At 42.9% G+C, this 27,293-nt stretch overlaps 2 protein-coding genes across 3 annotated transcripts in view; both read right to left on the bottom strand.

Moving 5' to 3' along the window:
* LOC109403733 (acetylcholinesterase) overlaps positions 1–27,293 on the bottom strand; it is a 104,532-nt gene that overhangs the window by 36,819 nt on the left and 40,420 nt on the right. The window lies entirely within an intron of this gene.
* LOC134284282 (uncharacterized protein K02A2.6-like) lies at positions 12,367–21,993 on the bottom strand. Its single transcript, XM_062843033.1, has one exon. The coding sequence runs from the start codon at positions 19,083–19,085 to the stop codon at positions 14,634–14,636; it is 4,452 nt and encodes a 1,483-aa protein (XP_062699017.1). The 5' UTR covers positions 19,086–21,993; the 3' UTR covers positions 12,367–14,633.

The raw sequence follows: 27,293 nt of genomic DNA, 5'->3' as shown, positions 1-27,293 counted from the left end.
TCGCAATGCAGTTTCGCCGGTGGTGTGCCCACAAAGCTCGTTCGAACTGAGCCCCCATAAAACGGTGTGCCAAATTAATCCCCAAAGCTGCATGTCTTCACCCAGTCAGCCCAGCACTATGGAACAGAAATCCTTGACTCTGGTAAATAGAGTACATTCCTCTTGAAGCGACGTTCCATGCAGAGGCACGTTGCCTTGAGCGAAATAGTAAATCGATAAATTCGGCTCCGAGCTCAGCGCTGGCTTAGTGAAGAAAGACATCATCCCCCGATGTCAACGATACGACCAACCTCCACTCCGCGCAAACACCTCAAACTATTGAAAACAGACGTTTGAATTAATGCTATCATAATAATTGGTTGATATTGCACTCGGAGCTCCAATTATCGCGTGACGGTCCTTTTCGAGCGAACTCACTCTTGAGCCATTCAAGTGGCAAAAGTCATCAAGAAGAAAAACTAGCTTCACCGGCAACGGAACGGAACTACCTCTACTTATAGTGAAACTCAGTACCTGCCAGTATTCACGAATAGGAACCAGCCAGGTCACCGAATCATTTGGAGCGCACGACAAAGGCTCCAAAGCAGCACAAATCGTACGACCCACCACCGACCGGCTGAGCCACGACCGACGACTGTACGATGACGGTGGATATTGGTGTAGCTTTTGGGTTGTTCAAAAGTGTCCCACCAAGTCAAGTGCAAGGTAAATAGTGAGCTGGTTCCGCTCGAAAAAATAAGCAGAAATCATGAAAAATCCAGCCAAAAAGGATCGTACCGCGTAATTGGCTATTTGCGAAGTGGTTGGTGGTGCTGCAGTGGATGAGTCGACACACGGAGAGCTTGCTGTAGCTTGGAAAGTTAACAATCGATGGTGGTAACATGCAGATTGTATGGATGATGGTATTAAGGACGAAGCGGATTCCACAAACATCTGTACATAATTAATGAATTTATGTTTCAAATACTTAATGGAGGATCATTATTCATTGATTTTCATATAATTTATTTTCAGATTTCTTTACTCAGAATGGATATAATTAGAACCTGTATTATTAGGGAAGCCCACCTGAGTAGAATGAAAATTCCACTAGAAAAGTGTAAACTCTTTGTATAACTCCCTGAATATAATAGGGGAGCTAATATCAAGACTTTTTAGTAAATGTTCAAAACACAATAGCCCATTTATCCTTGCAGAACTCGTTGGATTAAACTCTAGTAATTAACATTAAAAAAAATGCATTTTATTTCGACGGATGGCAAAAACACATGCACAAGGGTGCAGGATACGTAAAGCTCTTCATTTATGGTGTTCTGGGAGATGCGTAATATTCGGCCCTAGGATATCGTAGAACTGGAAAAAGGTTGCCAAATTAGTAGTAAATCAAAAGTCGACAAGGAGAGCGTCCAGCATAGATCTGTTCCTCACGAGTTCTTACCTCATGCTTCCACGGATCAATCGATGACAAAAACCGCCAACTAAGAGTTGTGTGCTTAGTTGGTAGTGCAGCTTGGGCACTGTTATCTTTCTGACTTCACCTAGATTGAGGAGATATGAAAATCCCCATTACGAATAACATAGGACAAAATACGACGCGATAAAATAGGCAAAGACCAACGCGACAGAAAGAGGACTTAGATTGGAAACTTGGAACATGGAATTGCAAGTCACTTGGCTTCGCAGGATGTGATAGAGTAATCTACGACGAATTACATCCCCGCAATTTCGACTTCGTGGCACTGTTTGAATTTTGTTGGACTGGACAGAAAGTGTGGAAAAGCGGGCATCGGACGGCTACCTTCTACCACAGCTGTGGCACAACCAATGAACTGGGAACAGGGTTTATAGTGTTGGCCAAGATGCGACAACGTGTGATCGGGTGGCAGACGATCAACGCAAGGATGTGCATGTTGAGAGTTAAGGGAACAGCATCATTAACGTGTAGGTACTGCTCACACGAAGGGAGACCTGATGACGAGAAAGAAGCGTTCTACGCGCAGTTAGAGCAAACATACGATGGTTGCTCGCCGCGTGACGTGAAAATCGTTCTCGGCGACATGAACGCGCATTTAGGAAGGGAGGAAATGTACAGACCGCTAATCGGGCGAAACAGCCTGCACGCCGTAGTGAATGATAACGGCCAGCGATGCGTAAACTTTGCAGCCTCCCGTGGTATGGTAGCCTGAAGTATTTTCTTTCCCCGCAAAGATATCCACAAAAACACCTGGAGATCACTCGACCATCAAACAAAACGTCCGCACATACCGCAGTGCACATATAGTTTCGGATCACTACCTAGTCACTGTATGCATGAGCTCAAAATTTTCGACAGTTATTACCACGCGTCGAAGTCACGATTCAACATCGAGTGGCTGCGGAACGTGGAAGTGGTTCAAGAATACGTGCAGCAGCTAACAGTGACCCTGGTGAGTACACTGGGTTATTATCAATGCATAATTGGGAAGAAGTATTACTGGAGGAATAGAAGAATGATATACACATTGGGCAACAATTTGGATTGCGGGAACTACCGCTCGATTAGGGTTACCAGACGTACTCTTTTTAGAGTACATGTACTCTATTTCAGCAAAAAATTGGGCGTACTATTCTTTTTGGTAAAATGGGCCCAATTGTACTCTTTTTTGCAAAATTACATTTTTCTAATAAAATATACATATCAGTCAAAATAACCTTACAAGTAGTAAAAAAGCATGCTACAAATTAGAATCACTTTTAACGAGAGGTCTTATCTGCAGAAGAAAGGCCATCTTAATTTTCCCTTTCTTCCATCGAAATCACTCTAATTCATTCAGATTATGATTCGCTCCTTGCTGAAAAATGTTGTTAAAACTGTCGTGTATTAATTTGTTTTGCAAAAATGGTTTCACTTTGACGTGCAATAATCGGAAGGGTAAATAATAATGAAAGTATTTCGTTTTTGTAATATGCTAGCTTTTGAAAGCAGGCTCAATTTTTTAAACTGTCTTGAACGAAGCAGTGAGTTACATTTTCCATTGAAATCTTAAAAGAAGTTTGTAATCTGTATTAACGAGATTTTAGCCCTTCAGAAGAAAGAACTCACATTTAGCGAGTTTGTCGGGATTGGTATTCGATCCTCGGCGTAAGCGTCACGTGTTTTAATCATCACACTAGGTCCATTTCACAAAAAAAAAAGTCTTACGAAACCTATTGCACGAAATCCATCTACGGGAGAACAAAAATTTGACAGATCTTGTTAATTCGTAACGAAAGAAATTTGAAAACAAATCACTAACACACAAGTATTTGGATTGATCAATAGTTGGTGTTGGGAGCATCACCTTTGCATGGATTAACACCTATTGACAGCAGCATTTCGGTTATGCAGCTTCAATGCTGAAATATATATATTTATTTATTAACAAACTACTTACTATTTACATTGTTTACAACTTACATTTAAGTGTATAAATCCGCTGTTTGCAAAGGGATTCTACTTCCTAACTGCTCACTTCATCGCCTTCTTTTCTACTACTTATCAATTTGTGCAGTGTTGCCAGTTTCACTATAAAACCGCCCCAACAGTTGGCATGAATACTGAAAAAATGTGAAATTAGAAACTGCTGTAATAACTATCCAGTGATGTCTTAAGTAGACACAACTTTAGTTTTTTACTTCGTTAGAAAATTTACCTACCTTTAGATGTCAAGTATGGTTCACAGAATTTAAATATGAAAAATCTTCACGAGTGTCAAACAGTATTCAATCGATTCCTGTACTCTTTTGTACTCTTTTATCAAAATTCTTGAATGTACTCTTTTCATGTGTGAACAATATGGTAACCCTACGCTCGATCACACTAGTGAGCGCTACCTAAAAGGTTCTCTCTCAAATTTTATGCGGCCGTCTAGCACCGATTGCAAGAAAGTTCGTGGCACATGGGTGAACGGGCTACAATGAACCAGATATCCGCCATCAGCCAGGTGTTGCAAACGTGCCTCGAATACAACGTGTCCACACATCACTTCGTCCCCTTAATGCTAGAACTAGGTAACTCGACGGAGAAGAATTGCATTGGCATTGATTGCTTATTCAGCTTGTACTCTTTCTGCTACAAGAAAAAGTTTTGAACTATTTTGGTTTAAACCTTTGAAAAAAACAATAAATGGTTGAAAAATTGTCGAGTTACCTAGTTATAGCACTCAAAATTCATCTTAAATAATGGAGGAGATGTTCTGAGATACCTAGTTTTTACCACTATTCATATCATTCTTTTCAGTTTTCTTGTTGCAGTATGCAAATTTAAAAGGGTTCACATATTGAAATTAACGTGTAATTACTGAATTTGCTAGCATGCCTGTTATATCACGTCATGACACCTAAAATGTTCATAAAATAATCGTCTACGAACAATCACAGTTTTTAGCTAAATCAATACAAGTAAAGTATTTTTAGTTTTTTTGGCATAAAAAGGAAAACAGTAGAAGATTTTCAATCTACTAAAAGAATGACTAGTAATATTTCCACGTCTAAGCGTTTGATACATTTTAACCTGTGCGGTTGGAAATAGACATGATTTTCTCAGTTACCTAGTTATAGCTCTCAGTTCTTGTATTCTACACTGAGATACCTAGTTTTGAAAATGGTGAATATTTTCGTCGTTTATAATCGTATTTTATTGGTGTTTGGATATATTATAGAGCTCAAAAAGCTCGATATAATGGTATATTTAACTCAAAAACGTCAAATTTCGAGTTACCTAGTTCTAGCAATAAGGGGATGACTTGTTCATCGATTTTATATCAACTTATGACACAATCGATCGAGATCAGATATGGCAGATTATGCACGAATACGGATTCCCGGATAAATTGACACAATTGAACAAGGAAACGAAGGATCGAGTTATGTGCGTAGTTCAAGTATCAGGGACACTCTCGAGTCCCTTCGAATCGTAGAGGGTTACGGCAAGGTGATGGTCTTTCGTGCTTGCTGTTTAACAATGCGTTAGATGGTGTAATAAAGAGAATTGGGATAAACACGAGTGGTACGATTTTCACGAAGTCCGTTTAGTGGCTTGGTTTCGCCGATGATATCACAAGTTTACAAAATAAAACGAAAGTCGTGAACTTCTGTCAACGACCAAAATTTTTGAAGCACAATTTAGTGCTGATTTCGAAACCGACCTTCAAAATTTTTTAAGTAGATCAGTTTTTGAGTTTTAGCTTCATATCGAGTTTTGCAATTTTTCAAAATATGTAATTTACTAAAATTCAAATATAGGTATTACGTTTTGTTCAACCAATTTTAAATCTTTTTCCATAAATTAAAAGCTGAATACAATACCATTCGATCATCTGAAAACAGGTTTTGCGTCAGATTGATGAAATTCAAGATATTGGCGAGTTTTAGGGACGATCTTCTTAAATTTTATCAAAATTCCCAAAAATTTTTAAAGAAATGTATTTTTTTCAATAAGAAAAAAAAAAACAACTTAAAAAACCTTTCTCAACGTTTATTTGACATACCATATGTAGGCGAGTTACAGTAAAAATTTCAGCTCAATCGGAGCATTGATTACGGAGAATGAGATGTTTGAAGTGGGCGACTTTGCTTAAAAATAGAACAAAAATCGATTTCAAATCATCACCCTTGTATGGAAAGTCGAAAAAATTTCCGCTCTACTGTAATTTTTTTCTTTCACGTTTTCGAACTCAGGGCATGATTCTACACCAAAAATGATCATCAGCTTACCGAGTTCAAAAATGCTGTAAACTAGTGTATTTATATTATAGCTCGCAAATTTGAGACGATAATGGAAACGTACATCCGACTTAAACTAAAGAATGGACCCAGGCCCAGGCAAACTAGATTTGTACGTGATTGCAAAGGGCTCAAGGGAGGAGTTAACGCGCCTGCCACCCCGAATTTATATCGACGATGATGATATCGAGGCGGTTGAAGAATTCGTGTACTTAGGCTCACTGGTGACCACCGACCAAGACACCAGCAGAGAAATTGAAAGACGCGTTGTGGCAGGAAATCAAGCTTACTTTGAATTCCGCCGAAAGTTAACCATCTTCAAAACGCTGATTAGACCGGTAGTCCTCTATGGGCTCTACATATGGACTATACGTACAAACACTTGGAGTTTTCGAACGGAAGGTGTTGCGTATCATCTACAGCGGGGTGAACAGTAGACGGGACTTGGGAGAAGGCGAATGAATCACCAGCTGATTCAGCTGATGAGAGAACCAACCATCGTCCATACCGCTTAAATCAGGAGGCTAAGGTGGGCGAGTCACGTCATCAGGATGTCGGATAGCAACCGATTGAAATGGTTCTCAAGAGCAATCAGACCGGTACAAGAAGACGTTGTGTGCAGTGAGCTAGATAGGTTGATCAACTGGAGGACGGTTTGCGGACCCTTCGCAGAGTGTGGAACTGGAGACACACAGCCAAGGACAGAGTAGAATGGAGACGACTCTTACGTACGACAGAGGACACACATGTGTGGAGGACACTCAGGCCTTAGTCTGACCGGCAAGGTAAGTATTCTCGCACTCCACATACCTAGAATCCGAAACGTATGTGTTGCCACTTGCAGTGTTCATATTCAGTGTGTGAGAGCTAGGTTAGTAGCTGATGAATCATGAGTTAGAATCCCTCCAGAGCACGGTTGTTTTTCATAAATCCATCTTTTCAATTAATCAACATTCTTGTTTTCTTATTTTCCAGTTTTTTTTTCCAATTATTTTAGTTTTTTTAATCTTTAAGGTTGGCTACATTTAGAAAATAGTAGTATACAAATAGTGAACATAAACTGTCTCGCTGCTGAATAAACTTTTCTTTTCCCTAAGCAAAGTAGTTTTTGTGCTGACGACCCCTTGACTATCCTTAATCATGACTAGAATATTGTCCAAATTGATCTGTTATAGTAATTCATTTTGATTGCAACCTCTCAGAAACTTACCTCGCCTGGACAAATTCAGAAAAAATCGATCGAACCAACCGAAAATAATAGCCTAATCATGTTGCTTGCCAGTCAAATACAATTTTTGCAACTGTAACATCCGTTTTTATTCTGGTTTGACACGAGCTTCCACCCCGAAATTAGTTATTGATTCCAAAGGCCCGATTCGCTCCATGCACGCTAGTTTGAATCACATTTCGATATTATTTTTTTTTGCTTCGCCGTCCCACATCGCCTACAAGGTATACAAGAGGTCACGATTTGCATCACCATATGCATCACAGCCGTGCAACGAAATTGAAATGGCCACACGAATGGAATCTATGCTCTGGAAGGGAAAAACATTCCATTGAACTTCGCTCCAAACAGTTGTAGTTTTCATGACTCAAGGTTGCACTTGACTTCAAAATAAGGGCCACAGCTTTACGTTAGGCGGAAGGAAGAAAAAAAACTGCCACATTTTTTCCCACCAAATAGGATATATGGGCCACAAAATGGATTGGTGGAACATTTTAAGTGAAAGATATCTGCAACCTGTCTTGCGGTATGTAAGCTTAGCTTCAGACGCTAGAACTTTTGGAAATTCTTGCGTTCAGTATCATACGGGCGTATCTACAATGGACGATTTCACTACGTCGGTATATCTTTTTTGATTGCTTTTGTTGTTCTAGATGCTAGTCCTATTTGTCCTCTTCAGGATTTCACTGAGAAGCCATCCGAATACTGCTCATATTTCCTGAAATAATCAGGGAAGAAAATCGATGAAAAGAAATCGATCATTGTAGATACGCCTGTATGATACTAAGCGCGAGAGTTATTACGAATCTTACCGCGCACTCCCCGACTGTTTACGTTTTAAGCCGAACACTCCCAGCAAGGAATCCTCCGAATCTAGTTGCGTACACGCTCACTGTTTGTCAAAGATATTATGCAATCATCACTTTGCGAGCTTATTTAGGATTGCAACCACTCGAACTGGACTTGTTACAGATAATGATTACACCCACCATGTTTTCCTATCAAGATTCACCGAATTCCGCTAGCACTCTTGTTTCTATAGTTATTTCTATGAACAATGGGAAATGCTCCGCGATACTGCTGCCTACAATGTATAGGGCTGCGTGTGGGTGGAAAGCTCCGGGATGATGTGCTCCATCACTAAGCAGGAGACTCATAGGAAGAATTGGTTCTGGTTAAAAATAGAACTGTTGGACAAACAGTTCGAATGGAAACGAACCGTTACACACTTGATGCTTCTTGTGCGGGCGTGGGGTTGGAGAAGTTCAATGAAAAATAACTCTGTGTGCAGACAAGTGAAAGGTAACATCGACGATCAATTGAGATTTCAATGGAAAATGATGAAAAACTATCTACACTTTCATCTTACAAAGACTCCTTCTGAAATTCGTTGTGAAACACGAGATTTGTACGCATTTTTATCAATTTTGTGTAATAAAAGCACTACTCAAAATCAGTCAACTTTTTCAATAGTCGTTGAAAAATAGTAATCCAAAACTCATGGAACAGATAGTTCTTCACGCCCTTTCTAGGATACAACAGTCAAAATTTGTTTATTTTTGACAAATGATGAGTTAAATAAGTGAACTTGTTGGCGGTTCTTCGATATCCCCAGTTTTTAAACTTGGAGTCGTGGCTAGAAGAGTTAAAGTAAATCCGTGAATGATTTGTGGGTTATTACAAATGAAGAGACCGAGAAAAAGTGGAAACAGTTATCGGCCAACGCGGATTTGGACCAAAATTTGATGGAATACATGTTCATCCTTCCAAATGCATCACATTGGGAACAGGTCGTTGACGTAGAGTACAATTGGCAATGCTAATGCATAAGGAGGGTTAAATGAAGAAAAAAAAAAATCTAAACTTTGGTGCCTCTCGGCCCGTTGGAACACCCCTGGTCTTGGCCAATACAAGAAAAAACAAGTTTTTCCTTCCTTCTCTTAATTTATATCTTTGAAACTGTAACATATAGGGTATGTGAGCCATCAGTAATCTCACGCTCCCATATTCATCCTATTCGAGAACAAGCGATTACGGCACCGATTGATTCCGTTCTTCTTGTTTTCGTGGGTGCTCACTTCTAACAAAAAATACAAAAATTAGATACAAAACAAACGGCGCTTCAATCCTTTGTTTTTCGTAGGATGAAAATGAGAGCCACATGCTTAATAAGAGAACCAATATCCAACACATTTTTTGATCGTCAGATATTTTGCAGAAAATTGTCCGAGGAATCCAGAATATTATTTTTTTGAAACAGTGTGTTTTTTGAAACATGCTATTTTACAATGAGAAAAAAAAACATTTTTTAAATTTAAATTACATTTTTCGTTGCATGGGCATATATTTTTCTTCTTCTTCAAACAAATTTTGGTGCAAGCGAACCTCAGACGGGTTTGGATTGCAACTGTGATCTGATTCAGATACAATCCAGGTTGGAACTGAATCAAAATGTCATTAGTGTCACTCTTCGTTTTAGGCTATGAGTACCCTGTAGGCATGACTGCAGGGACTCTTGTTGCCTACCTACTATAGATTAGAGAAGCATGTCTGTGTCCGCGTCATAATCGCTTTATTCAGTGTCAGTTTAGCCAGCGATTCTCATATAACATGGGACAATTATGCGTATAAGGTCTCACTTCGCTCCATTCTAATCTCATCGGTGCAAGCTCTTTGCATCTTCCTCTTAGCTCTTAGGAAATATGCGCGGAACCTTGCGATTTATGTATGAGCACCACTAGTATATCGGTGTGTTATAAAAATCCTCCAGGAACTCTTCTGGGGATTCCTTCAGGAAACCCTCCTGGTTTTTTTTCCTCCTGGGGTTTCTTCAAGGATTCCTCTAGGGATTCGTTCAGGAGCTGCTACAGGGATTCCTACAAGATTTCATTTGTGATTTATTCATTACATCCCCTGGCATTTCTTCAGAAAGTCTTCTTGGGATACCATCTAGAATTCCTCCTGGGATTTCGGCAGGAATTCTTCCAGGGATTCCTCCAAAAGCTCCTCCAGGAATTCTTTCAGGAATTCCTTTGGGAATGCTTGCAGGGATTCCTCTAAAATTCCTCCAGGGTGTTGCAGGTATTCCTTCAGCAATTCCTATAGAGATTCCTCTAAGCATTCCTCCAGAAATTCCTGTAGAGATTCTTCCAGAAGTTCCTCTAAAGATTTCTCTAGTGATTTTTCAGGGGTTTCTCCTGAAATTTCTTCAGGGATTCCTCTTGGAATATCTCCAGTGATTCTTCAAGAAATTCCTCCAAGGATTTCTCAAGGGACTACTCCAAAAATTCCTCTAGAGATTTTTCTAGGAATTCCTACAGGCAAAGCATGTCTCCGGGAACTCCAATAGGACTTGCTCCAGGCATTTTTTCAGGAATTCCTCCAGGCATTCCGTCAGGAATTCTTCAAGGGATTTATTAAGGCATTGTGTTAGGGATTCCTCCAGGGATTCCTCTAGCCTTGCCTCCAGGAATTCCTCCAGTGACTTTCCCTAGAATTCCTTCAGGAATTCCTTCGGAAATCCGTCGAAGAAATGATCAAAGAATTCATATCCTCCATGAAATTCTCCAGGGATTCCTTCAGAAATTTCCCCAGGAATTTCTCCCGGAATTTACTCAGGAATACCTCCAGGTTTTCCTCCTAGACCTCTGCATGAGATTCCTCCAGTATTTCTTTCAGGATTTTTTCTGAGAATTCACCCAGGAATATCTACAGGAATACCTACTAGAATTCCTACAGAAACTTTCCCAGGCATTCCTCCAGAAGTTCTTCTAGGGATTACTAAAGGAATCCCTCATGGGATTTCTCTAGGGCTTCTCTCTGGGATTTCTTCAGGAGTTCCTCTTAGCATTCCTCCAAGCAGCCTTGCAGAATTTAATCCTAGAATTTTTCCAGAGACTCCTCTAGAAATTCGTCAGTAATGGTGTCTGGCGTACAGCAGTTCCTTCCGAAACTCCCACAGCAATTCCTGCAGGAGTTTCTCCAGGAAATCGTTCGGAAATACCTCCAGGAATTCCTGTAGGGATTCCGCCTGGAATGCTTCAGAAATTCATCCAAATATTCTTCCAAGAATTGCTTCAGGAATTCCACCAATGATTTCTGCACGAATTTTTCTAGGTATTTCCGTAAGGATTCCTCTCGGAATACCTTCGAAAATTGCTGCAAAAATTTCTCCAGGATTCTTCCAGGAATTCCTCCAGAAATTTCTCTAGGAATTCCTGCAAGAATTGTTCCAGGGATTTCTCCCAGAATTCCTCTGAAGATTTCTCCAGAAATTCTTCCAAAGATTTTCTCCAGGAATAACTTCAGTGATTCATCCAGAAATTTCCTTAGGAATTCCTCCGGAAATTTATTCAGAAATTTCGTCATAGCTTTCTTCAAGGATTCTCCCAGACATCCCTCTAATAATTGCTTGAGGGATTCCTCCAGGAATTCCTCCAGGGATTTCTCCACGAATTTTTCTTCACTGGTTCATTCAAGGATTATATCAGGGATTTCTACAAGAATTGCTTCAGGGAATCCTACAGGGAGTTCTCTCGGATTTCCTCCAGGGATTCCTCCAGGGATTCCACCAGGGATTCCTCATGGAGTTCCTCCAAAAATTACACAAAGAATTTGTCCAGCAATTCCTCAGAGAATTCCTCTAGGATTTTCTTCACAGAATTCCTCTAATCCCTGGGCATAGCGTTTCATTGTACTTGCCTCACAATGTACAAATTCATGGAATGGCAGGCAAAGAAAGCCCTTCAATTAATAACTGTAGAAGTGCTAAAAGAACACAAAGTTGAAGAGAGGCAGGCCAAGTTCCAATGCGAACGTCGAGCCACAAAGAAGAAGAAGACCTTAAAAAAATCCTCCAGGTTTTCCTCCACGGTCTTCTCCTTACATTCCTCAAGGGATTCCATCAGGAATTTGTCCAGCAGTTATTCCAGGCATTTCTCCAGGGATTCTTCAAGAATTGGGTTTTTAAATTAAGAATAATATATTGATTTTTTGATTTTATTCGAAACAGCACCTTTTTTTAAGCCAGTATGATTTTTTTTAAGATTTTTAAAACTTTATTTTGATACCTAAATTCAATTACAAAAAGATTTTTTGAAATCACCTTTTGACAGCTGGGCAACTGCTTGACAGCTCCGCACAGTACGAAATGCGACGAGGGGTGATTCGACAAATCGCTCCCATACAAACTTTAAATAGATGTTTAAATAGGTTCCCGGGCACCAAAGTTCATGAAAATTTGGATTTCGGCTCAGTTTGGCATGTAGATTGTGAATATGGAATTATCTCAACACCACTAAAGAAGCCAATTGCTCCAGGGATTCCTCCAAGGTTTCCTCCTGAAATTTCTCCACTCTTCAACTCTTCAATAGATTTCTTCTGAAATGACTACGTGGATTCCTTCCAAAACTCTGCTAGGGATTCCAGGAACTCTTGCATGAATGCCTGGAGGGAACTCCAGAGGAAACTCAGGAGGCATCCCTGGAGAAATCTCTGGAGAAAACTCAGAAACTCTGGAGGAAACTCAGAAAATCTTCTGGAATTTTTCCATACCTTCCTCCAGGCATTCCTGCAGGAATACATCCAACAATTCCTTCAGTAATTCGTCCAGGAGGAATTGCTCCTGGGATTTATTCAGGAATTTCTAAGGGATTGATTCAGGTATTCCTCTGACGATTTCTTCAGAAATTCATCTCGGGGTCTCTTCAAAAATATATTCAGAAGCTCCTTCAGAAATTTCAGAAATCCTTTCATCATCGTTTCCAGGCATGCACTCAAGAATTTGTCCAGCATTACTTAAAGATTTCGATCAGAATTCCTCCAGCAATTTGTATAACAATTCTTTAAGATAATTTTAGAGAAAAGCATACACGAGCCAGAAAGTTTTCCAAGAAGTCAACAAGGAAGTCTTTTACTATTATCTTCAAGAAATCTTCTAGGAGTTCATCCACGGATTTGTGCAGGAATCCATCCATGAATTCTTTCATGAACACCCTGCAAATAAATTCCTTCAGAAATTCGTCCTGAGATTTTTTCAGGAATGTATCTTGATATTATTTTTTGTCTCCAAGAAATTCTTCAATAAATTATCCATTGTTTTTTTCAGGAACTCCTTCAGAGATTGTTCTAAGAGTTTTGTCAGGGATATTTTGAGGGTGTTGCTTTAGAAAACTCTTCTGGGATTATTCCAAAAAATCATCAAGAGACTTCTTCAGAAATTCCCCCGGGACTCTCTCAAGGGTTTCCTTCAATAATTGTTTTAGGATTTACCCTAGGCTTTCTTCAGGAATTTAATCTGGAATCTCCTTTTGCGTTTTTGTAGGAATTTCTCTAAGAATTTCTTCAATAAGTTGCCCAACATTTTTCCAGGGATTTCTTCAGAAATCCCTCAAGCAGTTTTTTCAGGCGTTTACTCAAGGATTCCAAAATAAATTCTTACAATTAGTCCTCCAAGGATTCTTCCAAGCATCACACACGTCAAAGAAGAATCATGGCAGAGCAGGTTTTGTTGATTGTTTTCCAGGCTTTTCTTGCCGTTATTCCTCAACAGTGGAATCCAATTATTCTTGGATTTTTTTTTCATTTTGTATTTGATTGCTGAGAAAATTTGCTTCCTCTCCTCTTCTTGGCGTCTGGTCCATCCCAGTGAGGACGGACAAAGCCTGCTTCTCAGCTTAGTGTTCCATGAGCACTTCCACACTTTTTAACTGAGAGCTTCCTCTGCCAATGACCATTTTGCATGTGTATATCGTGTGGCAGGCACGAAGATACTCTATGCTCAAGGAAGTCAAGGAAATTTCCTTTACGAAAAGATCCTGGACCGACCGGGAATCGAACCCGTCACCCTCAGCATGGTCATGCTGAATACCCGTGCGTTTACCACCTCGGCTATATGGGCCCTATGGACAGAATTTGCTTACGATTTCATAAAAAAACATTGTGTCTTCGATGCTTCATTCTCAAGTTATGATTTTTATACCCTCCTAGGATGTCAAGCTAGGCGCTCTACGACGTGCGCGTTCAGCGAGCCTGTCTGGGTCATGTTGACCCCAACAACCTCCTCCTCTCCTCTTCTTGGCGTAACGTCCTCACTGGGACAAAGCCTGCTTCTCAGCTTAGTGTTCTATGAGCACTTCCACAGTTATTAACTGAGAGCTTCCTCTGCCAATGACCATTTTGCATGTGTATATCGTGTGGCAGGCACGAAGATACTCTATGCCCAAGGAAGTCAAGGAAATTTCCTTTACGAAAAGATCCTGGACCGACCGGGAATCGAACCCGTCACCCTCAGCATGGTCATGCTGAATACCCGTGCGTTTACCGCCTCGGCTATATGGGCCTAATAGGGTTAAATTATCGGCTTATTTTGTATCCCGCGCCCGTACGTGGTGGCCGAACTCGCGTACTGCGGTCATTAGCGCGAGAAACAAATTAAAACATATAATTCGGACGACGAATTAAAATCGCGTTGTTACGATAAAACGAACAATAACAAACTAACTTTATTTACATTACATTCGGACAACATTCATTCATAACAATTACACATGTATGCGCTGTGTCGACATCAAAGGGTGACAGATGTTCAGTCGCCCGCGAGTCCAGCGGCGGCGGAATAGGTAGGGGCTATCCGCATTCCAGTTGTCCCCAACATCCCCCCTTCTCAATAGAGATGGTACGGGTCGAACCACTGCGGAGGCCTTCGAGCTCTGGAAGACCTTCGTGGAAGCTGTACCGGAGTAACTGGTTCGCTATCTGCCGATGCGAACTCCGGGGATGCTGACGTAGCAGACATAGATGACGATGATGACGAGGACATGGACGTAGACACCGACGAGGACGCAGACGGCACAGGTTGCAACGGTGGGAACTCTCTTGACGAGTCCGCGGTGCACGTCGGGAACAAGGATGGTGTTGGGACTGGCGGCGCAGTTCTCGGAATGCTCCACGCATCCAGCAGAACGTCTAGAGGCAGTGCTGACTGCGGCCTGCTGCTACCTGGTGTAGTGCCGCCACGACTGCGCATCTGGTTAACATGCGCTCGAACCATCCGCTGATCCTCAACCCAGACGGTGTACATCACCTTGCCTATTTTCTCACACACCGTTCCAGGTGCCCAGCGCCACTTGTTGTTGCTGTACACCTTCGTATAAACGGCATCGTGTGCAGAGAAGCTCCTTCGGTTTCCTTCCTTTTCGTCACTCGGTGGGCGCTCTGGTGGAGGGCGAAGCAGGTCCAGACTTGTCCTGATGCGCCGGCCGAACATTGCTTCGGACGGTGATTTACCTTCGCGAACCTGTCGATTCGGTGTTGTGCGGTAGGTCAACAGGAAAACATCCAACGCTTCTCCAACGCCGACCTTCCCCTCCTGGATCTTCTTCAACGCCCTCTTGAACGTGTCCACGAACCTTTCAGCCTGACCGTTCGATTGTGGGTGAAACGGTGCCGTGGTGACGTGATCGATGCCACTGTCGCTGCAGAACTGCTGGAACTCGCTGCTCGTGAACTGCGTCCCGTTGTCGCTGACGAGCGTTTCAGGCATTCCCAGCCGGGCAAAGATGCTTCTCAAGATGCTGATCGTGGCTGTGGAAGTGATCCGTTGTGTTGGCACCACTTCCGGCCACTTCGAATGCGCGTCGACTGCCAGCAAGTAGTGTACTCCGTCGATGGGACCGGCGTAGTCCACATGAACTCGCTTCCATGGGCCAGTTGGACGTGGCCACGGAACGGGTGCTTCTTTCGGTGGACTCCTTGCTACGGAAGCGCAGTGTTTACACGCCTTCACGTACTGGGCAATCTCCTCATCAATAGACGGCCAATACACATAACTTCTCGCCAACGCCTTCATTCGTAGGATTCCGGGGTGTCCCCGGTGCAGCTGCCGCAGACACCGCTGCCGATGCTTCTCGGGAATCACCAAGCGTTCTCCGAACATGATGCACTTCCCAACGGTGCACAGCGAATCTCGTCTGCCATGGAGCCGGCGTATTTCCGGATCCACGATCTTCGCCTCTTCCGGCCAGCCTTCTCGAAGATACCGGTACACTTTGCGCAGCTGTTCGTCGGATTGCGTCTCCTGTTCCACCGACTTGAAACTGAGCGGAAGACAGCTTACTGCTTCGTCCGCTACAAACCGCAAATCCTCCTCCAAAATCACGCTCGCAATCACGTAATCCTCGTCAGGCTTGGCGTGGTTGTTGATCAGCCTCGACAGGACATCGGCGTTCCCGAACTTCTCCGTTTGCACGTACTCGATGGTGAAGTCGTACAACAGCAACGTCAGCGCCCAGCGCTGAAGACGGTTCGCCGTGTACACCGGAATTCCTTTCCGTGAGCCGAAAATCCGAACCAAAGGTGCGTGGTCGGTCTGCAAACGAAACTTCCTGCCGAAAATCATCTTGTGGAATTTCGTTACAGCGAACACCACTGCCAGTCCTTCGCGATCCGGCTGGCTGTAGCCCATCTCTGCCTTCGTAAGCGCTCGTGCCGCGTGCTGAACCACCTTCACTGAACCGTCGGGGAACCTATGACTGATAGTCGCGCCGACGCCGATCGATGAAGCATCCGCCGAAACGATGATCTCTCGTCGCGGATCGTAGTGGGTCAACAGAAGGTCGGAACCAAGGATCTCCTTGAACCGTTCGAAGGAACGCTGACACTCGGTGGTCCAACGGAACTCTCCTTTTTCCTTCAGCAGCTCGTCGAGCGGGAACCGAAGCGTTCGCATGTTGGGCACGAACTTTCCGTAGTAGTTTATTGCGCCCAGAAAAGAACGAACTCCGCTGACGTCCTTCGGCGCAGGCAGCATCTGGATCGCTTCGATTTTTGCCGGGTCAGGCCGTATTCCGTGCCGATCGCACAGATGCCCCAGATAGCGGATTTGGCTCTTCCCGAAGCTACACTTTTCCGCTCGGATGGTGAACCCGAACTCCTGGATCCGCTGCAGCACCGCACGAAGATTTCTGTTGTGATCTTCTTCGTCGACGCCGCCAACAACAATGTCGTCCAGGTAGCCGCTCACTCCTTTCAACCCGACCAACATCGTGTCGATCAGCTGTTGAAATGCTCCGGGCGCAGCTTTCACTCCCGGCGGAAGACGATTGTAGCGGTACAGACCACGATGCGTGTTGATCGTCAGGAGGTTACGAGAGCCTTCGTCCACCTCCACTTGCAGAAACGCATCCGTCAGGTCAATCTGACTGAAGACCGTGCAGTTTGCAAGATTGGCGAAGATATCCTGCGGCAGAGGTAACGGATACTGATGAGGTTGCAGCGCTTCATTCAGTCCCGTCGAATAGTCTCCGCAGATCCTGATCTTCCCATTCGCCTTACGAACCACCACAATCGGAGCTGCCCACTCCGAAAAATCTACCGGTGTGATGATCTTCGCACGTTCCAATCGGTCCAGCTCGTTGTCGACTGCCTGGTACATCGCGTACGCAACCGGACGCTTCGGCCGAAACACAGGGGTCACTCCGGTCTTCAGCTGGAACTGCACCTTCGCTTTCTTGCAGAGCCCGAGACTACCAGCGAACACTCGCGGGAACTCGGCCTGTAGCTTGCTCACACTGGCTGGAGTACTGCTGACACGGTTACAAATGGAGTCCAACGGAACCGACCACAATCCAAAAACATCGATCATGTCGGAACCCAGTAGGTGGAGCTCCTCCTTCGTAACACGTACCGTGCCACGCATCACTCGTCCATCAATGGAAAGATCGCATGCAAACTCACCTTCAATCTGCAGTTGCCTACCGCTCGCTGACTTGGCTACGACCGTCGACACGGTCATTGAAGGGCTGCCAATCTTCCTCCACGATTCCGAAGAAATGATGGTGATGTCGGAACCGGTGTCGATTTGCAGACGCACTGGCGATCCGTTGATCCCGACCGGCACGTACTTCCGACGCTGCTGCACACTGCACGAGTTGACGGTCACTACTTTCGTCGATGCGACATTTTGCTTCCATCGCCGGGGCTTGACCTTCGCTGCACTCCTACAATAGCCAGTTTTATGGCCAACCTTGCCGCAATCGTTGCACTTGCTGCTCTTGTAGCTGCATTCTCTGGCGTAGTGCATTCCTCCGCAGAGCCAGCACGCTATTTCCGGAATTGCCTTGCCGCTACTTGATCCGGAACCACTTTTCTCCCCACCGGACTGGTGGAATTTCGACGGTGATCCACTCTTGAACCGCTGCTGATTCGTCCTCAGGGCATTCACGGCGGTCGAGTGCTCCTCGATCATCGCCGTATCGTGTCGCAAATTCAACAATCGTTGACACTCTTCGGACAGCTGCTCCAACGTCACATCGTTCCGCTCCTCGATCTTCGACAAAAGCCGCAGCCGCACTTCCGCATCCTTGTCCGACTTCAGTCCACACACAAACACGAGGCACTTGAACTGCTCCTCCGAAAGCTTGGACAACTCGAACTCCACACATGATTTATTGATGCGGCACGCGTACGAAACGTAGTCCTCCTGCGGCTGCTTCGAAATCTGCAGGCAACGATACCTCCGACTGATGACGGACTCAGCAGCACCGAACAAAGCACTCAATTTCTTCACCGTCGTCGGAAAGTCGAACTCCTTCGGCGCTTTCGGTAGAATGAAACTGACGTACCTTTCATGTTCCGACATTCCCAGCTTCCGCATCAGCAATCTCACTTTTGCTTCACCATCCAGCCGGCTGGCATCCTTCTCGAACAGGTCCTCATACCGACTGTACCAAACAGCGAACGTAACGTTGTTTTCCGGATCGTATCTGAACTCCTTTATATTGCTGGCGAGCGAGTCCAATATCGCCTCCGGATTCGACGGAACCTGCACCTGGATCGACGTCAGGATGCTCCGTATCAACTGTTCCTGCTGGGCCATGAACGATTGCTGCTGCTGCTGCATCACCTCCTGCTGCTGCCGGAAAAGTTCAGCAACATAACTTTGCTGCTGCTGCTGGAACCACAGTAAGTACGGGTCCATCTGTCCGGGCGGAGGAAAACTCACACTGGGAGGGGGCACATTCACTACCGGCGGCGGTCGAAACTGCTGCTGCACGTTAGTCGGAGGCTGCTGGTTCCCATTTTGCGACGGGATTTGACCAGCACTACCCTCACTCATCCTTCGCCGCTTCGCCGTGGGTGTCACGGTGGCTAATTAATTAGCTATTTTTCACAATATTAGCCACTCCCGAAGTCGCCACTTTTGTATCCCGCGCCCGTACGTGGTGGCCGAACTCGCGTACTGCGGTCATTAGCGCGAGAAACAAATTAAAACATATAATTCGGACGACGAATTAAAATCGCGTTGTTACGATAAAACGAACAATAACAAACTAACTTTATTTACATTACATTCGGACAACATTCATTCATAACAATTACACATGTATGCGCTGTGTCGACATCAAAGGGTGACAGATGTTCAGTCGCCCGCGAGTCCAGCGGCGGCGGAATAGGTAGGGGCTATCCGCATTCCAGTTGTCCCCAACAGCTTATATAGCACATTTGGACAATTTCCACAAAATTGGTCATAACGGAGAAAAACCACATCTTGGAAATTTCACAGAGTGTAGCTTATGTAATTTCCTTCCAAAATTGTTTTTTTTTCTTAATTTTTCCGGACTTCCTAAATAGCTTTTCCGACTTTTCCAACCGATTTTCCTTAATAGTGGAAAATTTTGTGGAAAACAATTTTCATTTGTATTTTTTTTTTTCAATCGCAGAGAAAATTTGCGAAAATGTGTCTTTAGTTAGCCTAGTGGTTAAGGCTGTGGATCGCCAATTCGTAGACGGCGGATTCGATTCCTGTTCCGGTCGGGAAAATTTTCTCGACTTCCTGGGTATAGTGTATCATTGTACTTGCCACACAATGTACAAATTCATGCAATGGCAGACAAAGAAAGCCCTTCAATTAAAAACTGTGGAAATGCGCAGAGAACACTAAGTTGAAGAGAGGCAGGTCAATTTCCAATGCGGACGTCGATCCATACAGAAGAAGAAGAAGATGTGTTTACGATGCTTCGTTCTTGAGTTATGATTTTCTAAGTAGGTGGTGTTTGTGGAAAATGTTTATTTTCCATTGGAGTTTTCCGGAAAATTAGGCGACCTTGATTTTTCAATTTTGTTTTTGCTCATACATGAATGAACCCCATCCGTGAGATAAATTTCATTTAATTCTGAAACCCTCGTACCAATTTGTACGATAATAAACAAATACCCGTATATCTTCGAGAATTAAATGAGAATGAAGAGCAGTAGTAGGTGCCTACGTCTACTTTTATCCATATTATTGATCATACACATGAGGTTTGAAAGAAATAGTCATACATTAGCTTTTAAATCTTTAGTTTTTCTTTATCCATTGGACAAAGCTTTTACTGCATCATTGCACCTCAGGGATAATTTTCGTTTATGCACCGTTATGAATGTTTGCTCGTGCTTGTTGCTAGATATCGACATTTGGGCCACATTCTTGCGGCTGTATGTATGTACATCTGTAAACAAGCAGCATGGGGATGTTGCTGTGAATACAGCACAATTTCCAAGCTGGCTCTTGCTTATTTCCGCGTGAGGCCAAAATCTGGATCATTCTCTCCAGGTGGTAAAGTTTTGCGTAGTCTTATTTGCCTTCAGCCATAGCGCGTCGTCGCTGTTGGTTGGAGGCATAAATAGCCAACGATTCTTTCCATGGCTCCATTTATGTGTCTGCTACGAATTTTGTGATGCGGTTTATCCTAATCTCATTTCCCAGTGCGCTCGTATATATGTATCGTTCTGCATTGGCTTTAATTCTGCCCCTCAACGTATTTGCCGTCCACAGAAAGCTTTCGGCCAGCTGTGGGGGAAGTCGGCTTCAAATGCTTTGTTTGAAATTTATATACTGATTCATAAAAAAGGCACTACATGATATTTTCGAGCAATATTGGTGTACCTACTGTAACATAGTGTCTGAGTTGTCCATTTCATTTTTAGCCTCTATTTCTGTTTAAGGCTCAAATAACTATCATTCAGTCATCAACAATCATCAATTTTTCAAAAGCAGTTTTCTTCCTCTAAGTCACAAAACCGTCATTGAAAATTATTTCACTGTTATCCAAATGGTGGCCAGAGTGCAGTGATAATTCTTTATTAACTTTGGTTGAGATTTCAGCGAGAAAACTGCTTTTGAGTTTTTGCTAAACGATGATGGTTTGTCTCCTCTTAAAACAATCTTAAAAAAACATTCATCAACTTTAACCGTTACCAGAAGGGCATTTTGAACCATTGTCCCCAACACAAGTAGGCCTTCTAGGCGCATGGTTCTGTTCCGGCTACTCCAGCCGTGCGTGGTCTTGCTTTGCAGTGGTCACAGCTGGAGCGTAGATGTACACCTTTTTGGGTACACAGACCCGGTCAAACGGATACAAACACGCAATAACTACGGCGCTGGCGATTACGTTGGGCATTCCATTCTCCGAATACGGAATGAAGCTGGAGCACCAATCAGAGAAGACACACGTGTGTGCATCCTTGGGCATAAGCGTTCCGATACGGGCGAGCCTGTGGAGCTGAGCGGGATTAAAGATATTAAACGAAGGCTTTTAATTTAAATTCACGTATTACAACCAACAATGTGTGCTGCGACCATAAAACCATGGTTTCATGAGCCGTTCTCGATTGTAGGCCACATTGCAACTTACAATTTCCTGGGAGGAAACGAAGCTTTCCAAAATTTATGGAGGATCCGATGCTTGTAAATTTGTACCTTTATTACCAGAATGAGATACCAACGTTTATTACTGTCAGACACAGTAGTAATCGGTTGTAACCTTGCACTCGCAAGATGATTTAGTAAAGAGGAAAGAGGAATTCTTTCAATTTGCCCTCACTGAAACAGCTTGCTTTCAAACTTAGCACTTCCAGAGTTGCAAAGTGACTTAATGAAATTTTGTTTCATTCTATCAAGCAATAGGTGGTTTTCAACGGTGAACAGGCGAACAAGTTTTCTCCTAGCTGGGTTATGACACCAACCAAAATGAGAAATAGAATGGTCCACTGCACGAATTTATGCTGACCTGCTTACTCTCACAGAAAATTTGACGTTTGAGAGGTGCCGACACCGCTAAAACGTCAAATTTAGTGTGAGAGTAAGCAGGCCAGAATAAATTTGTGCAGTAATCCAGATTTAAACATAAAAAGACGAAAACCAAAAAAAAAAAGTTTAAAAAAGAAACGGTTAGAGAAAAATAGGTAGATGAACAAATAAAAATAATGGGAATCATAAGAAGAAGCATAGAAATTACACTAAGAAGACGAAGCATAAGAAAAAAAGTGGACGATAATGAAGAAAAGGATAAAGAGAACTTTTTTATTTGCAGTACCTTTACGATTTTGACAATTAAACGTTTTCGTTAACAATTTCAATATTTTGGCCACAATGAACAAAAATTGAACAAAAATAAGTACAATGACGCATAGATTCAAATGCAATTAACTTTTATTCGGTAACATAAATATATCCTATGTAATTACGTTTAAATTTTCTAGTAAAAACGGGATGGCATTGTTTAATAATATGTTTAGTATATATCTTTTTGATGATGGCTTTTACTGATTGTTTCATATTACAAGATATGTTGTCTTTTTTATGTGAAATAATAATAATCGAATACGCACAACTAAACATAGTAATCAGTCAGCGGCACCACCATATCAGAACAACAGAAGCTCCCAGTAGGTCAAGCACCGGGCCTCCAAATCGCCGCTTAGACTGCAAATGATCGATATCCAGACGGAACAAGCGTGCTAACGATGTAAACAATAGAGTGCAACTGCTTTTTAAGCGGCACATTGCACCGCCAACCTACAGCAGAGCAGGTGACATGTTTGCCAGTATCCGCTGAACCTATCACATGGCAATTAACCACTAAATGTTTCTCCCTACCTACTAGCAATTATGATGGATCCACAGATTAAGCTCGGCAAGACACGCGATCCGCTCGCGATGTTCAAAGGCACACGGGGAATGTTCCGTGAGCTTCCATGCATTTTGTTTTTCCCGGCTCAGCAAAAACCAAATCCGATAGCCAAAGTCAACAGAATGTCAATCGTTAGTGGATGAAGGCACCTACCTAAACACTTGCAAATGCTGAAGTTTGAGGACAGAAGTGGAGCAAACCGGCGGCAGCTTGATTAATGTTTACGTCGAACACGTGGAAATAATGGCGGCACTTTGACGCTTGTTGTAAAGCATTCGAAGTGAACTGTTAATTTGTGCTGTCCTCGCCGTCACTACTGTCGTGGGAGAATGAGTTTTGATTACAGGTAATGTCAATTTGTGTTGATGAAAAAAAGTTCATGTGTTTGTATCAATTAGGTTGCAATTGACTGAATGTTGACGAATGTTGAGTCTACATTGAGCGTTTACAATATTTTTTTCTGATACCTCGTGAATATGATTGTTGTTTAGCATATTGCCAATTGAAATAAAAAAAAATAATAAAACCTAAGATTAAAGGTTAAATAACGACATAATTTAGGAAGGGGTGGCTCTATGAAACTAATCAAAGTTGTATCGTGATCTGCAACAATAAATTCTTAATTTTTAGGCATTTTCCGCTCGGTGAAGATCAGGTTCGTTATCGAGCGGCCGTCGACGAAGCAGGCTTCATAATTTTGCACAAACTCATTCACTTCAGTAGAAGAACGACGGATGATGATCTGGGATAGCACTTTGCAGGCGGCATTCAGGATTGTGATCGTTCGGTAGTCTTCACACTTTGCAGTTTGTCACCTTTCGTGTAGATGGGGCATATGGCCCCTTCCTTCCACTCCTCCGGTAGCTGTTTGGCCTCTCAGATCCTGAATGTTAGCCGGTGCACGCAGGCCAACTTTTTTGGGCCCACTTTGATGAGTTTAGCTCCTATACCATCAGTATCAGCTGTCTTATTGTTCATGAGCTGGATAGCATCCATTACTGCCCTCAACGTGGGAGGTTCCCTGCAGTACTGATGTAGTCATTTCTCTCACAGGTCCTCCATGTCTACGCTTCCTTCACCATTCAGACGTTCGTCGTAGTTCTGCTTCCACTTTTCGATCATCTCACCTCCGTCCGTCAAGAAGCTCCCGTGTTCATCCCTACCCATTTCGGTTCGCGGCCCGAAGCCTCTGCGGGATGCGTTGAACTTCAGGTAGGACTTCCGTGTTTGTTGGGAACAGCACAGCAGTTTCATTTGTTCGCACGCCGCTTCTTTCAGGTAGCGCTTTCTCTCCCGGAAGAGGCGGATCCGCTGTTTCTTTGTTTTTATATATCGATCCACGTTCTGTCAAGTCTCGTGCATGACCGCCCTCGCTGCTTGCCTTTCCTACAAAATCTTTCTACACTCATCGTTCCTACAGCTCCGTTCCACATACCCAACATTGGTTTCAGCTGCGTTGTTGATGGTTGCCTTTATCGTACTCAGCGGTCAGCAGTCATCGAAAAGGGCATCATTAAGCTTGCCTTCGTCCGCCAATGCCGACGAGATTCTGCGCGTATACGGTGGCAACATCCGGTTGCTTCAATTGCTCCAGATTGTACCAAGGCGGCCGTCGGTATGGTATGTTGTTAATCACGAAAAGTTTTTGGCGCATTTTTACCATCACCAAGTAGTGTCAGAGTCGATGTTAGCGCTAAATCCTGAAGTCTATGATGTCAGAGAAGTACCATCCGTCAATCAGGATCGTTTTGTCGATTTGGTGATCTCCAGGTGTAACGATAAGGGCGGCAGTGATGAAAGTAGGTGCAACATATGGTGTTTTCAAGCGCGTTTCAGGAGGATTCTGGACTCTAATTATTAAATGCGTCCAAAGGGGTTTCAGAGGCATTTAAAATTGATTATGATGATTTCAAGGGCGTTTCGATGGGATTACAGAGGTTTCAGAGGCGTTTCGAGGCATTTCAGGTCAGGGTCGCATCAGGAGATTTCAAGAGAACCTTCAAATCAAATAGTATTTCTGGGGAGTTTCTAAAGGTATTGTAATGGTGTCTCTAAACTTCCTGAAATGCCTCTAAAATCCCCCTTAAACCCCTTTGGACTCCATGTAACGCACCTGAGAGACTCCGAACCATCGAAAACTCGTCCGTAACCAAGGATGGAAATCTAGTGATCATGATAGGACCCCAAATGTATCGCGGTTGGAAGGCATCGCGCGATCATAGCAACAACGATAGAATTTGTCAAGCATTCATAACAAACCATGTGCGGCCGCGATGCGATCGTTATCATGAAGTCGAAATGATAAATTTCGATTTTCGATCACTTTTTGTGCATTCTTATTGCTGAAGCTTCACGATTTGCATATGAATGTAATATTCCAGATCATGAATTTTGGTTCCGGGTGCAAAAGTGGCCATAATCGAAACGGAAAAAGTTAACGTCAGAAAATCGGTTTTTCTTAAACCACCCTAAGCTTATTCAGAAAAAATACCTCTAGATCGGTCAATTTTAAAGCTACATAAAAAGTGTCTTCAGCAAACTTGCTCAAATAGATCTACAACTTCCCCGAAGAATGTATACAGTTATTCTTGCAAATAAATACCAATTTCTTTGAAAATATGGACCACCCTTATTTTCATGCACTTTTTAAAGAGGACCTTATATTGGCCTAAAAACTCATTTGAAGGCGTTGAATGCATCTTTCCTCGTAAATCTGGATCGTGGACTACTGTGCACTGCTGAATCCCGTCGAAAATGCTCTGGAACTTCCTGAAATGCCTCCGAACCCCCCTTGAGATCCACTCGGACCCCGTGTAACGCACGTGAGACCTACGCTGTAGCGGGGTACCTTTCCTGGTACCCTGCTGTAACCCCTTGGGAACCCCTGAAACGCCCCTGTAACCTTCCTTTGCTCTCCCTTATAAACAGCCCCTGGCTACCGTTGCAATAGTTCCCGTCATTATTAAATAATATTATGCACAATATTAGCTTTCCCTCTTTTTATGCAGGACATAAAAAGGTGTATAAATTTAAAGTTCATAAAAATAACATGCATAAAAAGAGGTTTTAGTGTATCGTTTAATCCTTTTCTTCTTTTTCTAGGCGTAACGGTCCAACTTGGACAAAGCTTGCTTCTCTGCTTTCACAGTAGTCTTACCTCCTGAATCGGTTGTTTTGAACTCCCAGAAGCTACGTTCAAAATTTGAGCAAAATCGATTAAGCCTAAGGAGGCGCTTAAAGTGCTTGAAGTTTGTATGGAAAAACGTGTCTGTCTCAAAAGGCGCTACAAAAATGCTAATATATGTATTTGTTCGGATAGCAAAGCAGCATTAAATGCCTTGAAGCACAAAATTTAAAATTCAAGACTAGTTTGGGAATGTACCATGCTACTGCAGCAATTGTCCTATCGCAATAAGGTTTATCTGTACTGGGTTCCTGGACATTGCGGAATAGAAGGAAATGAAAAAGCTGATCAGTTAGCAAAAATAGGGTCATCCATACAATTCATTGGGCCTGAGCCATTTTTTGGAATAGCTCCTTGTGCCCTAAAAATGGAATTAAGGAACATTGAAAAATCTAAAATAAAACTTATCTGGTCGAATACTTTAGATTGTCGTCAATCTAAACGATTCATTGAACCAGATGCATCTAAAACACAAAGGTTAGTGAACCTGAACAAACATGATTTAAGTATTTACACTGGACTAGTAACAGGCCACTGCCCTTGCAAATATTACCTAAATATAATTGGGAAATCACAAGATAACAAATGTCGTTTCTGTAAATTTGAGAGCGAAAGCTCTGAGCATTTATTGTGTGAGTGTGCTGCACTTTATCAAAAGCGACGCGGTTACCTTGATAAGGGCTTGATGGAGCCTTGGGAAATCTGGGCCTCTCATCCCAAGCAGGTATTGGATTTCATTTGAAATGCAGTACCTGATTGGAAAACACGACAATAGCTGTGAGGATGATCATTTCTCCATAGTGATGAGTCTTTTCAGTACGGCAAAAATAAAGAGGATAACACCTCAATAGATCAAATTAATGGTCGCAGTAGTACTATGTCCCCAACAGGAAAAAAAATCGTGCCGACACTCTATGTGCAAGGAAATCAAAGAAATTTCCATATCGAAAAGTTCCTTCTGCATGGTCTTTCTGAATATACACGTGTTTTCCGCTTCGATTATATGGATCCTCATCCAAGAAATCAAAGTTCCGCTTCTCATGTCAAATTCCACTTTTAAGTTCCAAGTAGTTCAGGTAAAGTTCCGAATGAAACTTTCTAGCTGCTTAAGAGGCTAACAGTGGGCCTTGCCGGAGCTTCGCACATAAGTTCCAGCACGGCTCATTGTTAGTCTTTTAAGCAGCTT

Source organism: Aedes albopictus, chromosome 3 (assembly GCF_035046485.1).
Source record: "Aedes albopictus strain Foshan chromosome 3, AalbF5, whole genome shotgun sequence".
Classification (NCBI taxonomy): Eukaryota; Metazoa; Arthropoda; class Insecta; order Diptera; family Culicidae; genus Aedes; species Aedes albopictus.
This window is presented reverse-complemented; position numbering and strand designations above follow the sequence as displayed.